This window comes from Bombyx mori, chromosome 15 (assembly GCF_030269925.1).
Source record: "Bombyx mori chromosome 15, ASM3026992v2".
NCBI classification, from domain to species: domain Eukaryota; kingdom Metazoa; phylum Arthropoda; class Insecta; order Lepidoptera; family Bombycidae; genus Bombyx; species Bombyx mori.
In genome coordinates, this window is record NC_085121.1 from 14,476,164 (window position 1) to 14,490,661 (window position 14,498).

The following is a 14,498-nucleotide window of genomic DNA, read 5'->3' on the forward strand; positions in this document are numbered from 1 at the left end:
CTTTGTAGTCTTCATTTGGTGAAATGAATTGACCTGGCAGACAGAGGGGCTCGCCGTACACCAGCTCTGCAGGAGATGCGTCAATGTCATCCTTCCAGGAACTGCGCATGCCCATCAGTACGAGAGGAAGTGCTTCAGTCCATTGCGAAGATGTATGGCACATGATGGCTGCCTTCAACTGGCGATGCATTCGTTCGACTATTCCGTTGGCGGCGGGGTGATATGCAGTAGTCCGGAAGTGGTGAGCACCTATTAATGCAGCTATGGCTTTGAATAAGTGGCTCTCAAATTGACGACCGCGGTCGGTAGTTACCCGCAGTGGACATCCAAATCTGGCAATCCAACCGGTAACGAGGGCGGCAGCACAAGCTTCAGCTGTAATTTCGCTGAGTGGTATCGCCTCAGGCCATCGGGTGAAGCGGTCAATGACAGTGAGGCAGTACCTGAAACCAGCAGACAGATTTAGGGGCCCTACGATGTCAAGATGGATATGAGTGAATCTTGACGAAGGAGTAAGGAAAGAGGAAAGAGGAGAAACTGTATGGCGAGTTACTTTACTTCTCTGACAGTTTAAGCATTGTCTTGACCACTCTCTACAGTCTTTCCGAATCCCTGGCCACACAAATCTTTGCGCAACCAGTCGGACTGTAGCTGACGATCCTGGGTGATGAAGTCCATGCAGTGTGTTGAAGACTTGTCTTCGCATATCTTTTGTGATGAATGGTCGTGGAGGGTGCACACTGGTGTCGCAATAAACTGGTAAGCTACTATACTCAGAAGATAGCTTTTCTAATTTCAGGGAACTTCCATTACGCAGAAGATCTTGCAGCTCTGGATCTTGTTCCTGAGATCGTGCAAGATGCTCATAGTCGATACATGGAGCGACTTCATCCACCCGAGAAAGTGCGTCGGCGACTACGTTATCCTTTCCAGGTATATATTTAATATCCGTAGTAAACTGTGATATGTAGTCGAGATATCTGAATTGCCTTGGTGAACATTTATCCCTGTTCACTGAGAAGGCAAAAGTCAGCGGTTTATGATCAGTGAAGACAGTGAAATTTCTCGCTTCGATCATGTGTCGAAAATGCTTTATTGCCTCATAAACTGACAGTAATTCTCGATCATATGGACTGTACTTCGATTGGGTGGAACTAAGCTTGTGGGAGTAGAAAGCGAGTGGTTCCCAATGTTCACCTCTCCTTTGTTGTAGAACAGCTCCGATCGCTGTGAGAGACGCGTCAGTGATAATCGCAAGATCGGCGGTTGGATCCGGGTGAGACAAAAGCGTTGCCTGAGATAAAGAAGTCTTACAGTCCTCAAAGGCTTTTAGCATGACTGCATCCATATCCACAGGATGTGAACCTTTCATTTTAACTCCTGCCAGAGCGTTGTTCAACGGAGCTTGTAACTGGGCGGCATTAGGTATGAAACGGCGGTAGAAATTAAGCATGCCTAGGAATCTTCGGAGCTCTTTCACAGTTTTAGGAGCAGGAAATTCCTGGATAGCTTGGACTTTAGTATCCAATGGCTTAGTACCTGTAGCAGATACTTCATATCCTAGGAATTCCACGACCGATTGACCAAAAGTACATTTTGTTGTGTTCACCAAAATGCCATACTGCCGGAGACGATCAAAGAGTTGACGTAGATGACGCTTATGTTCCTCTAGCGATGAAGAAAACAATAATATATCATCAATATATCCATAGGTGAAGTCGAGGCCTAGTAGCACCTCATCTATGAACCTTTGGAATGTCTGAGCGGCATTCCTCAAACCAAAAGTCATAAATGGAAATTCGTAAAGTCCAAAAGGAGTAGTGATGGCTGTTTTAGGTATATCCTCAGGATTAACGGCTATCTGATGATAAGCCTTCACCAAATCAATTTTAGACAAGATGGAACATCCAGAAAGTTGTTGTGAGAAGTCATGGATGTGGCGTATTGGATATCTATCAGGTATCGTCCTCGCATTCAGTGATCGGTAATCGCCACAAGGACGCCATCCGTCATCTTTCTTTTTCACCAAGTGCAGAGCAGAAGACCACGCACTCTCTGAACGCCGGGCTACGCCGCTTGCCAACATATCCTCGAACTCTTTCTTCGCGGCTTGCATACGCGCTGGATCCAAACGTCGAGGCTTGCAAGCAACGGGAGGTCCCGGTGTAGTTCTAATATGATGGACGGTATTATGCTTAAATGTGGTAGAGAGCATACCTGCTGGCCTTGTGATTTCTGGAAACTCTCGCAGAATATCGTGGAAGTCAGTTTCACCAGTGACGGCTTTGACAGAAGGAAGGTCTTTAGTCATCCCGATAGGTGTCGCGACTGCAGACAGAGAAGTGATGCCATCAATAACACGTTGTTTTCTGCAATCGACGAGTAAGTTGTAGTAAGACAAGAAATCCACTCCGATTATGGGCTTAGAAACGTCTGCAACAGTGAATTTCCACGCGAAGTCTCTTCTTAGTCCAAAGTCTAAATGAAGAGTTACAGGGCCATAAGTGTGTATAATAGAATTATTCGCGGCTACGAGATCATATTTCGACTTGGCACAGGGCGCCTTCACAGCCGACCGTGGAAAAACACACAGATCGGAACCAGTGTCCACTAGGAACTGCATTTTTGAAGTACGGTCGGTGATAAAAAGACGGCCTGAAGAATGTGGGCAGTCGTTGGCCGCTACTTCCGACCGCCCCAAGAGTTTTCCGACGCGAAACTGCATGGCTGTTTGCACTTATGAGCTTTGGTTCCATAAGTAAAGTGGTAGAAACAGTAAGGGTGATCTGCGGGTGGTTGTCTAGGCTTGGAGCGACTTTGAGAACGACCATTCCAGCGGCGCCTAGATCTATTTCTTGAACGGCTTCTTCCAGCCACCTGTTTAGAGAGCAAGCTGATTTGTTGTGTCAGTGAATTGATTTGCTGGGCCATCTCAGTCATCGTCGGATTGCCTTGCTCATTGCCTTGGGCTTGGGAAGACGCGCTTGCCACCTGTGGTACTGTTGGGGCCATTTCATATACGACATCTGCCAAGTCACTTAGCTTCTCCATTGACGATCCTTTAATCGTAGCGACTGCTGTTTGCACGTTCACAGGCAGACGACTGGTCCAGATAGTTATTATAAAATCAGATGGAACGTCTGAACCAGCTAGACTTGTCAAGTGGCGTAGAAACTGAGACGGTTTCCGATCTCCGAGTTCTTCGTGCATGAGAAGTTGTCTTACACGCTTCTCCTGTGATATTGATAGTCGCTTGATTAGCTCTGTTTTGAGTTTTTCGTATTTATTTGAAGCTGGCGGTTTAGTTATGATGTCTCTTACCTCCTTGGCGTATTGTGGTTCCAGGTTCGCAGACACATACGTAAACTTAGTATCGTCCACAGATATGCCTGAGAGCTTAAATTGCATCTCTATCTGGCTAAACCACATTTCTGGGTCCTCTGAGCAGAATGGCGGAATGCGCACACCAACTCTGTAGATCTCTTGAGACATCTTTGGATCTTCTTTTTGGGCCATACCGGATAAATTTTTCAAATACGCTCAGTACGTATGACTTGGACCACCGGCTAAAAATATTTTGCGTCTACCTTGTTGAATAAAAATGTTATAGCCGAAAACGATAATGTATACGATAATTAATTATACATTTAATCCACTTATCTTCGGTTCTTCTTGCTGTCGAGGGTCACCACTGTAGAAGTAGTTGTATTTGTTCTGCTTCCAACTGTATTAGGTAGGCGCTGACACGAAGGATGGTTTACACAGTGAGTATGAATATGTACTGCTTTAAATAGTTTATTGTAGATAAGTATGTACACAAACAAACTATAACAAGAGTAGTACGGTAAAGAAATAACATATAGGAGTAGTACAGCACTGACACGAACGATGGGTAGCACAACAAAAATCAATGAGTACTGCCCGCAGTTTCTTAAGATTCCGAAGTGTTGAACAACAATAGATGATTGCCTAAATTCATAAGCGACAGCGATTTCGTCAAATTGTAAGGCGGTTGCCCAAGTAGTGGCGAGTAAGTGATTCGCCACACATCCACTGTATAGTCCTGACCTTGTACCTTCAGATTTCCACCTGTTTCAGTCTCTTCAGAATTCTTTAGGCAGTGTCAGGTTAACATCACGAGAGAACTGCCAAAACCAATTGCTGCGGTATTTTGATCAGAGGCCCCAAAATTTTTATAGCAATGCAATCATGTCTCTACCTACAAAATGGTAAAAAATTATCGAACAAAATCGAACGTACATACTTTAGTTAAATGTAAATAAACTATATTAAAAATGTTGTGAATTTTCTTGAAAAATGCGAAGAAAACCTTTTCGCCCTATTACATTTGTACATATATCGGACTATCTACTCCTCGAACTGGACCATATTCGCATTTTATGTTAATTAACAAGAATCATCGAAACTGTAGCCTTCATTGACACATTATACCAACGTATAAAAGAGCACGTCACAAATAAAGAGTTGTGAATTCGGAAATGTATACGAAAATTAAAAATTGAAACACGTAAATCAGCGAAGCAGTCAGACGAGACACGCTCATAATTGGCTCCGACCATGACGTTCGGCTTTTTAACCGACTTCAAAAAAGTAGCAGGTTCTCATTTCGACTGTATTTTTTTTTATCTTTTTTTATGTTTGTTACCTCATAACTTTTGACTGGGTGAATTATCCTTTTTTATGTTTGTTAGGTTTTGACTGGGTGGATCGATTTTAATGATTATTTTTTTTATTAGAAGGCTGACGCTTCCCGTGTGATCCCATTTTAATTTAGTCCAGTTCTGATAATGATATCCATGAGAAAACCATATAAGTCTTAAATTTGCATTAAGTACGTGCGCGACAAATAGATGAATAACTCAATAACTCGATATAATAATAATAATAATAATAATAAACATTTATTCCAAACACAAATTAAGTACAAAAAATAAATAAAAAGATAACAAAAATAACGAGGCTTGGAAATGGTTACCGGCTCAGCAATGCCTAACAGTATCGAGACAATCGGTACTGCGGCGCTGATCTTCCGCCGGCACCTACGGAGTGACGCGCACACCAGCATCAGACCGACCAATACACATCATTGTAAAATATATTAAAAAATAAAAAGAACATGAATAATAAAAAACAAAAAAAAAAAAAACAGTTATGAAAAGGACAACAAAATGACATTATTAAATTAATGAAATAAAAATTGCAGTTGCAAAGCACAACTGATTATAGTACGGAGTAATTATATTTGATATTTTCGAATTTTTCCTGTATATTCAAAAGATATACTTTTAAATTTGTTTTAAAGGACCTTAGCGTTCTCTGGTGCCGGATAGGTGGAGGAATATTGTTCCAGCATTTAGAGGCCAAGTAGCGGAAGCTGCCTCTAAAAGCAGCAGAGCAGTGTCGAGGAGTCGCAAACACTTGGGAGCGTTGTCGCGATTGCCTACCGCCATCTCCTAAATAAGTCAACTTAAGATATAAATAATTCGGCGTTTGCAATTTTACGACTCCAAATAATAAACAAGCAAAATGCAACTTCCTTCTCAACTTTAAATTCAACATTTTGCTTTGATTAATTATCGGCGTAACATGGGATCGTGGTGGGATGCTAAAGCAAAATCTCATGCATGCATTCTGTACTCTCTGTAATATGCGCCCAGTTGAATTAAGTAATCTTGGTCCGTATACCACGTCCGCATAATTCAGTTTCGAGAGAATCAGTGTCTCAACGAGTTGAATCCGAAGTTTTTCACTGAGATAATTGCGGATGCGGTACAGGACCTTCAAGCGATAGAAGCAGTGGCGGACCATCTCAGTGACATGCTTCTTAAACCGGAGACCTGCGTCCATCAGTAGGCCCAAGTTACGCACCTCATATACTCTCTCAATGGGGTCATTTCGAATATTTAACCCATTGAAAGGTTGTGATGGAAGCTTAGACAATCGAGATTCATTTCCAAACACAATATATTTAGTCTTGCTGGGATTTAAGAAGAGTGAGTTCTGTTCCGACCAATTCGCCACTCTATTTAGGTCCCCTGTAAGTTTCTCAATGGCCATTGTAAACTCGGACATCTTAAAAGAGATGTACAGTTGAATGTCATCAGCATATATATGGTACTGACAATGATTGATATGACCAACAATATCTGCGCTGTAAAGGATAAATAGTAAAGGGCCCAGGATCGAACCCTGTGGTACACCATTAATGACGTTAGCCATGTTGGATCGAACATTACCCTCACCGCGACGAATTTCCACCAATTGCGATCGTTCAGTCAGATAACTTGTGAACCAACGAATGGTATCCGCACTTAAGCCGTAGAAACTCAATTTGGCAAGAAGAAGGTCAATGTTCAAGCTGTCGAATGCTCGAGAGAAGTCCAGAAGTACCAGAACCGTACACATACCCCGATCCTGTGCAGCAAGGACATTATCCGTCACATCTAAGAGAGCAGTTGCAGTACCACGCGATCTCCGGAATCCGGACTGATACTCAGGCAATATGTTATGTTTCTCGAGATAGTCCGTCAGCTGTGAAGATATTACTTTCTCTAGAATTTTAGACAAGCAGGGCAATATACTGATGGGTCGGAGGTCACTGAGTGTCATGGCATTAGGTTTCTTAGGAACAGGACGAACTACAGCAGTCTTCCAAGTGTAAGGAAATGTCGATGTATTAATTGACATATTAACAAGATTGGTGACAGAAGTAAGACTGTAGGGCAATGTCATACACAACATTTTAAGCGAAATATCATCAACACCCAGAGCATCCGACTTCAGTTGTTGCAAGATCTGCAATACAGTACATTCCTTTACCCCGGACAGATTAAATTGTGTATCAGAGTAACGATGAGAGTTAAAATAGTTAGTATTGGATATAATAGAAGAACAATTGATTACATTAGGAATTTTCAAAAAATGATCATTAATTTGTTTAGCATCGTTAAAAATTAATGGTAGTTCATGGTCTACAGGAGGTAAAATATTTGTTTTCAAATTTTTCCATAGGATAGAGGGATTATGAATCTTATTGTTAATGTTAAAATTAAAATAAGCCTTTTTCTCACTTTCTAGGGCTTTTTCCACCAACGACTTAAGGTCCTTATAATAATTCAGACTACTCTCAGTCTTACTAACAGTATGACGTTTGTGAGCTTTGTTCCTAAGTTTCATCATCAAGCGAATGTTGTCAGTAATCCAAGGATAAGAGTATGTTTTACATTTAATTGTTTTTAGGGGTGCGTGCAGATCAAACAAAGTCAATATGACCGAGTTAAAATTATTTAGACAGACATTAATGTCTTCAGAGTTAAAAATTGCATCCCAACGTATTCGAGTAAGGTCACTTTCAAAAAGGGTGTCATCAATGTTCTTGAACGGCCTAACAGTGACTATGTTTGCTGGCACTTTCGGTCTCCTGCAATTTATCTCACAAGACAGGAAAGCATGGCTATTCAGATCAACAATTCGCTCAACCTGCGTGATATCACGCCAACCGATTTCGATGGTTATGGTTTTTAGTGTATATTAATTTTTTTTTTTTTTTTATTGCCTTAGTAGGCTGGTGAGCATACAGCAATGCCAGGGGCAGAGCCAAGCCACTGCCTACCATTAAGTACTCTCCGCAAGCCTCGTTTGAAGAAGGACATGTCATAGCGCAAAACACCGTGGCGGGGAGGTCATTCCAAAGCCGGAATATTTTTGGAATATCTTTTTTTTTCTATTTGAAGTCGGTTTTTGTTAAAGCATGTCTATTTACAATTATTATTTATTCCCTCACGTACTATTCACTTGTTGTTGTAGTGATTTTTCCGGTTATTTTCTTTTAATCGTTTTGGTAGCATGTAGGCTATCAAATGTATTTTGAATAAAAATTCAATACGTCAACTTTCATGCTCATTTTTGAATTATAATTCTTGTCTATCTGTAGAGGCAGCGGTATAGGTTGGGTGGTTAGGTACAATTCTTCGTTTAAATTAGTAAGATAAGGTATCCGCAGTCCTAATGTAAATAAGACTTTTTTTTTTTGGTCAGGAGGAAATCGCCGGACTCCCACCCTCCACTGGGGATGGAGGGTGGGGTATGTCGAAGTCGAACCGACTAAAACCTCCTGTCGCTCAACAACCCACGTCCGAGTCTCGCATGAGACAGAACTCATGAAAAGGCAAGGGGGGAGATTGAAGCGTTTAGCACATCTCTCCCATCACCCTCCCCCTCGGGACGCCGGGCCAGCGATCGTCGGCGCCACGACCACCAGCCCTCTCAGTCGGCAGGCTGTCCGAAGCTCGCCTAGATGCAACTTGGAGTGTATATCTTAATATGGACTGCTTTTGCGTTGTGTCCTGCTTAATTCGATTGACCGGCTTCTACGTGAGCAGCGTGAGGCTAGTGGCGGCCATGATCAGGGAGCTATCGTGCCACATAGCTCTTTCGATGTAACTTTCTTAAGCTAAGGCTTAAAAGCTATCTCTAGTCATTAGTAACAGGCATTATCATTGAGTTTAACTAGACCATGGAATCCACTAATACTGGATATTACTTAGGATTAATCATGAGTTTCCTTTTTCGTTTTCATTTCATTCCATTCCAAGATGAGTATACGGCCCACCTGATGATGAGTAGTTACTGTCGCTCATAGACATCGGTGATACCAGAGACCAAGCCTTTACTACAGCTGAGGAAACCTCTTTTGCAATTAATGTTATTATCACCGTTCCAAAAAATACCGTAGTGATTTTAAATCGGAGCAGTATGGCTTCCGAGAGGGCCGCTCAACGGTAGACGCGATCCTTCGCGTGCGGGCCCTCTCGGAGGAGGCCGTCTCCGGGGGTGGGGTGGCTTTGGCGGTGTCACTCGATATCGCCAATGCTTTTAACACCCTGCCCTGGTCCGTGATAGGGGGAGCGCTGGAACGACACGGAGTGCCCCCCTACCTTCGCCGGCTGGTGGGTTCCTACTTGGAGGACAGATCGGTCACGTGTACCGGACACGGTGGGATCGTGCACCGGTTCCCGGTCGTGCGCGGTGTTCCACAGGGGTCGGTGCTCGGCCCTCTTTTGTGGAATATCGGGTATGACTGGGTACTGAGGGGTGCCCTCCTCCCGGGCCTAAGAGTAATCTGTTACGCAGACGACACGTTGGTCGTGGCCCGGGGGGGGAGTTTTGCTGAGTCTGCCCGTCTTGCTACCGCTGGGGTGGCGTATGTCGTCGGCAAAATCAGGAGATTGGGCCTCGACGTGGCGCTCAGTAAATCCGAGGCCATGTGGTTCCACAGGCCCCGGAGAGTGCCACCTGTCGATGCCCATATCGTGGTTGGAGGCGTCCGTATCGGGGTCGGGGTGCAGTTGAAGTACCTCGGCCTCATTCTGGACAGTCGTTGGACCTTCCGTGCTCACTTTCAAAATCTGGTCCCTCGTCTGTTGGGGGTGGCCGGCGCGTTAAGCCGGCTCCTTCCCAACGTTGGGGGGCCTGACCAGATGACGCGCCGTCTCTATACAGGGGTGGTGCGATCAATGGCCCTATACGGGGCGCCCGTGTGGGGCCAGTCCCTGGCCGTGGGGGTAGCGAAGCTGCTGCAACGGCCGCAACGCACCATCGCGGTCAGGGTCATCCGCGGCTATCGCACCATCTCCTTCGAGGCGGCGTGTGTACTGGCTGGGACGCCGCCTTGGGTTCTGGAAGCGGAGGCGCTCGCCGCTGACTATCAGTGGCGGGCTGACCTTCGTGCACGGGGCGTGGCACGTCCAAGCCCCAGTGTGGTTAGAGCGCGGAGGGCCCAATCTCGGCGGTCCGTGCTAGAGTCATGGTCCAGACGGCTGGCCGATCCTTCGGCTGGTCGTAGGACCGTCGAGGCGATTCGCCCGGTTCTTGTGAATTGGGTGAATCGTGACAGAGGACGCCTCACTTTCCGGCTCACGCAGGTGCTCACTGGGCATGGTTGCTTCGGTGAGTTCCTGCACCGGATCGGAGCCGAGCTGACGGCAGAGTGCCACCATTGTGGTTGCGACTTGGACACGGCGGAGCACACGCTCGTCTCCTGCCCCGCATGGGAGGGGTGGCGCCGTGTTCTTGTCGCAAAAATAGGAAACGACTTGTCGTTGCCGGGTGTTGTGGCATCAATGCTCGGTGACGACGAGTCGTGGAAGGCGATGCTCGACTTCTGCGAGTGCACCATCTCGCAGAAGGAGGCGGCGGGGCGCGTGAGAGACGCGCAGGCCCGCCGCCGTCGAGCGGGGGCCAGGGAGGCGGATTTCGCCCAAGCCCTGGCCCTCTAAGTGTTTCGGGTCTCTCTCACATGTCGGCCTGGGGACCGGCGAAGGGGACCCAAGAAGATGACGTGCAAGCTGCTCTGCACGCGTTTTATGCAAGAGCGTCCGGGTGATGGAAGGCCGGCTATCCTCAACCCACGCTGGTTCTGACCCAGCGGGGTATTCCGAGGGTAGACCATTCTAACCGGCGCCATCTAGGCGGGCTTCGGATAGCCTGCCGACCGAGAGGACTGGTGGTCGTGGCGCCGACGACCGCCAGTCCGGCGTCCCGAGGGGGAGGGTGATGGGAGAGATGTGCTCCGCACTAAACGCTTCACTTTCCCCCCTTTGCCTTTTCATGAGTTCTGTCTCATGCGAGGTTTGGATGCTGGTTGTTGAGCGACAGGAGGTTTTAGTCGGTTCAACTCCGACATGCCCCGCCCTCCATCCCCACTGGAGGGCGGAAGTCCGGTGATTTCCTACAGACAAAAAAAAAAAAAAGTGATTTTAAATAAAGAGTCACAAAATAATAACGTCACAAAACAATGTAACAGAAATGAGGCGCAAATAAAATGAGTTAGACATATTGTGCCTATCAAGCTACTGGTATCGGATTGCGTTTGTAATATTTTTACGAGAGCACATTTTTGAGGGTGTGTGTCGAAAACCGACAAACAGTTACATTAAGTTCACACACGCGTGGTATTGACGATTTATGAATATGTGTAATACACTTTGCAAGCCTTTTTTATTATTTACTAAACGGAATGAAAATATTTACGTAAGAGGTTATGTATGTTTTTACTGGTGGTAGGACCTCTTGTGAGTCCGCACGGGTAGGTACCACCGCCCTGCCTATTTCTGCCGTGAAGCAGTAATGCGTTTCGGTTTGAAGGGTGCGGCAACCGTTGTAACTAAACTGAGACCTTAGAACTTAAATCTCAAAGTGGGTCCCGCATTTACGTTGTAGATGTCTATGGGCTCCAGTAACCACTTAACATCAGGTGGGCTGTGAGCTCATCCACCTATCTAAGCAATAAAAATAAAAATAAAAGATAGCGCCAGCATTCGGTGAAGATCAGTTTATTACAATAAAACTCAATAAAACCTTTTGAATAGTAATTATTGAAAATGTCATTACATAATTCTTACAATAATAGGGTAAACCGACAGTTTTGTTCTGACTGAGCCAACTTTTTTATCATTTTCTTTATATATGAAGGAAGGATTACTGGTGGCCCGGAAGCCTTTTTAGTTTTACCAGGACATGTAGGCGAGGAAAGGCTCAGCCGGGGTGGGACTTGCTAACAGCTGCCCGAGCGCCTCCGAAAGAGACTTAACAACTCAAGGAAAGCTGCTTCGCGAATGCATCTACTGAATCGGAATCAAATCCGACTCTGACCACGTACCGTCTTTTATACACTGGTGTTTCGGTGTTTACCCTACATTTTCTGATATTAATCAAATCACGTGTTAATATTACTTAAGTCGTTTTCCACGAAATATATTATAAAAGTATAGATGGGATTTTCTCTCTGATCTAGTAGAGCAGACTACCTGGTTATAAGTTAGCCAGTAGAGTCGATAGACACAATGTGAATACCTCCTTCCATTCTGAGGCATTAGGTCGAAATTTCTATTCTATTGTAATAAAGGTTATACCACCAGATCCTGTGACTGCTGCACATGAAAATAGTAATATCTACTAACACTAGTAGAAATATTTCAAAGTAAACTAAACTAACGATTACAATATTGAAACAGTTTTTAATTTTTTTAATTAACATTTTTCTAGTTCTGCACATCAAGAGACTAATTTTGTCTGACAGCATTCTAGAGAAGAATGTCGAAAATTATGCTAATGCGTTAACTATAGCAATTTTAAAATGCCTTTCCTTAAATTTTGTGGCTTCTTTTTATTGCTTAGATGGGTGGACGAGCTCACAGCCCACCTGGTGTGAAGTGGTTACTGGAACCCATAGACATCTACAACGTAAATGCGCCACACACCTTGAGATATAAGTTCTAAGGTCTCAGTATAGTTACAACGGCTGTCCCACCCTTCAAACCGAAACGCATTACTGCTTCACGGCAGAAATAGGCGGGGCGGTGGTACCTATCCGTGCGGACTCACAAGAGGTCCTACCACCAGTAAAAAGATAAAATGTGGACATTGATATTAGCCAACCCCTACGGACGACACATTCTTTATAACAGTTTAACATTAAATTTCCTTTTACAGTAAACACATAAATTGCTTCGTAAAACATATATCACTCGGAAACCCCTTTGATGTTGTTTAAAATATGAAATTAAGGCAACGAAAGGCCAAACGGAATTATCATTTCAAAAGAATATCATCAGAACCGCGTGCACTAAAGTCGAGGACGTGTGAAATTTTAATTTTAAAATTCACATGAAAATTTTATTGCAAAATTCATAAGTCATTGTAAAAACAATGCGTACTCGATGCTAATATTTTTGCAATGCAGCTTTTGCACGGTATTTATTGCCAAACATTATTAGGTTTAATATTACTATTGCTTAGCCGGGTCAATGAGCTCTTTGTTCACCATGGTAAATAGTCGACGTCGCTCTAAACACGTCATTTCGGATCTTCCCGATCCACTAACGGTGCTTTTAGGTACCTCAAACATCGGTCACCGTTCTCGTCAAGCCCGTTGCTTGCAAGAAGGGGTTCGGCTAGTAAATTAACTTTCAGACACAGCCCACTGAGTTTCTCGCTGGATCTTCACAATGGGTCGCGTTTCCGATCCGGTAGTAGATTCAACGAAGCATTGCTCTTACTAGGGCTGATGCTAGCAACATCCTCAGGTTAGAGCCCCGTGAGCTCACCTACTTGATCGGCGACTAAGAGTACCAGCTTAAGTAAAGAAAAAAAAAAAAAAAGATGTGTGGGACATCGGATAGGAACGAAGTTCCTTATTGTAAAAATATTGATTTTAAGTTCTATTCGAGGTATAACGAAAATAAAACTGGAGGTTTCGCATCAACCCACGGTCATTCAGTAACGTGCGAACCTATTGTGGTACACTTCATTCACGGTTGTTTGTATAAGAGTTAGTGTATTGCGCAAACGAACGCTCTGAGATCGTGGTCAATGAATGATAAAAAAAAATTTTTTTTTTTGTACGTTATTACAAAGTTAAGTCGTACACTGTGTGCATTACTAATAAAAATCTTACGTCATGGACGTTTTTTCCCGGTTAGGGGTACCCACCTCCGCATCGTCCCGTAAGGAACTTCGTTCCAAAAAATGTTTTCACCCAATGTTAAGTGGTTACCGGAGTCCATAGATATTACAACGTGAGTACTACTTACCTTGAAACACGCGATTCAAATATCAAAGGCTTTGCATAGCATCTCCGAAACCTTTAAAATCGGAGCCTACGACTGTTTTGTGGAAAAAATAAGGAATATCAATGAAATAGATCGTGCGTGCTTTCAATACCACACTTAAACGCTCTTTATATAGTCTAGTTTACTCTACATTTCTATTTTAACACGGCTTTATTAACTACTAGCGGCCCGCTCCGGCTCCGCTCGGGTCTTTGACAAAAATTATACGATATTTGACGTTGTTTAAATAAAAGAACACTTATTGCGGCATAACTATAATAGTTAGACATGTGCTGTCGCACTACTTTTAGTAAATAATAATGTGTTCTACAAAGTCGTAGTACATTATTTTATTCTATCATGAATAGTTTTCGCAGGGCACGCGATGTAAAGAATATTTTAGGTAATTTTTTTACACCTTGGGTTACATTATTGGAGTTTTAGTAAGGATCCCTATTTTTTTTCAGAAAAGATTACAGCCTATGTCAGTCGGGAATAGTGTAGCTTCCAAACAGTAAAAGAATTTTTCAAATCGGTTCAGTAGTTTCGGAGCCTATTCAATACAAACAAACAAAAAACAAACAAATCTTTTCTCTTTATAATATTACAGTATACATACGTGTATGCATGTGTTGTTTTTATGTAACGGAAATTTTAACCCTTCGACCGCTATGTAGGTCACCGTTACCCTACGTGGTGCACTGAAGTACCTATGTCGACTTCTTTTACTAAGGAGCCCAAATGTCTAGTAGACTCTGGGAAAGACAAATCCGAAGATACTAAGAACAAGTCTATTTCTAGGAGACCTTAAAATAATATAACGTACTTAAACAAGCAAAGGAAGGCCAAGTTAGGCCATCCAGTAAG

At 43.8% G+C, this 14,498-nt stretch overlaps 1 protein-coding gene across 1 annotated transcript; it reads right to left on the reverse strand.

Annotated features, from left to right (window-relative positions):
* Positions 1–2,682: 2,682 nt before the first annotated feature.
* LOC119629559 (uncharacterized) lies at positions 2,683–3,516 on the reverse strand. Its single transcript, XM_038015694.1, has one exon. The coding sequence runs from the start codon at positions 3,514–3,516 to the stop codon at positions 2,683–2,685; it is 834 nt and encodes a 277-aa protein (XP_037871622.1).
* Positions 3,517–14,498: the final 10,982 nt, after the last annotated feature.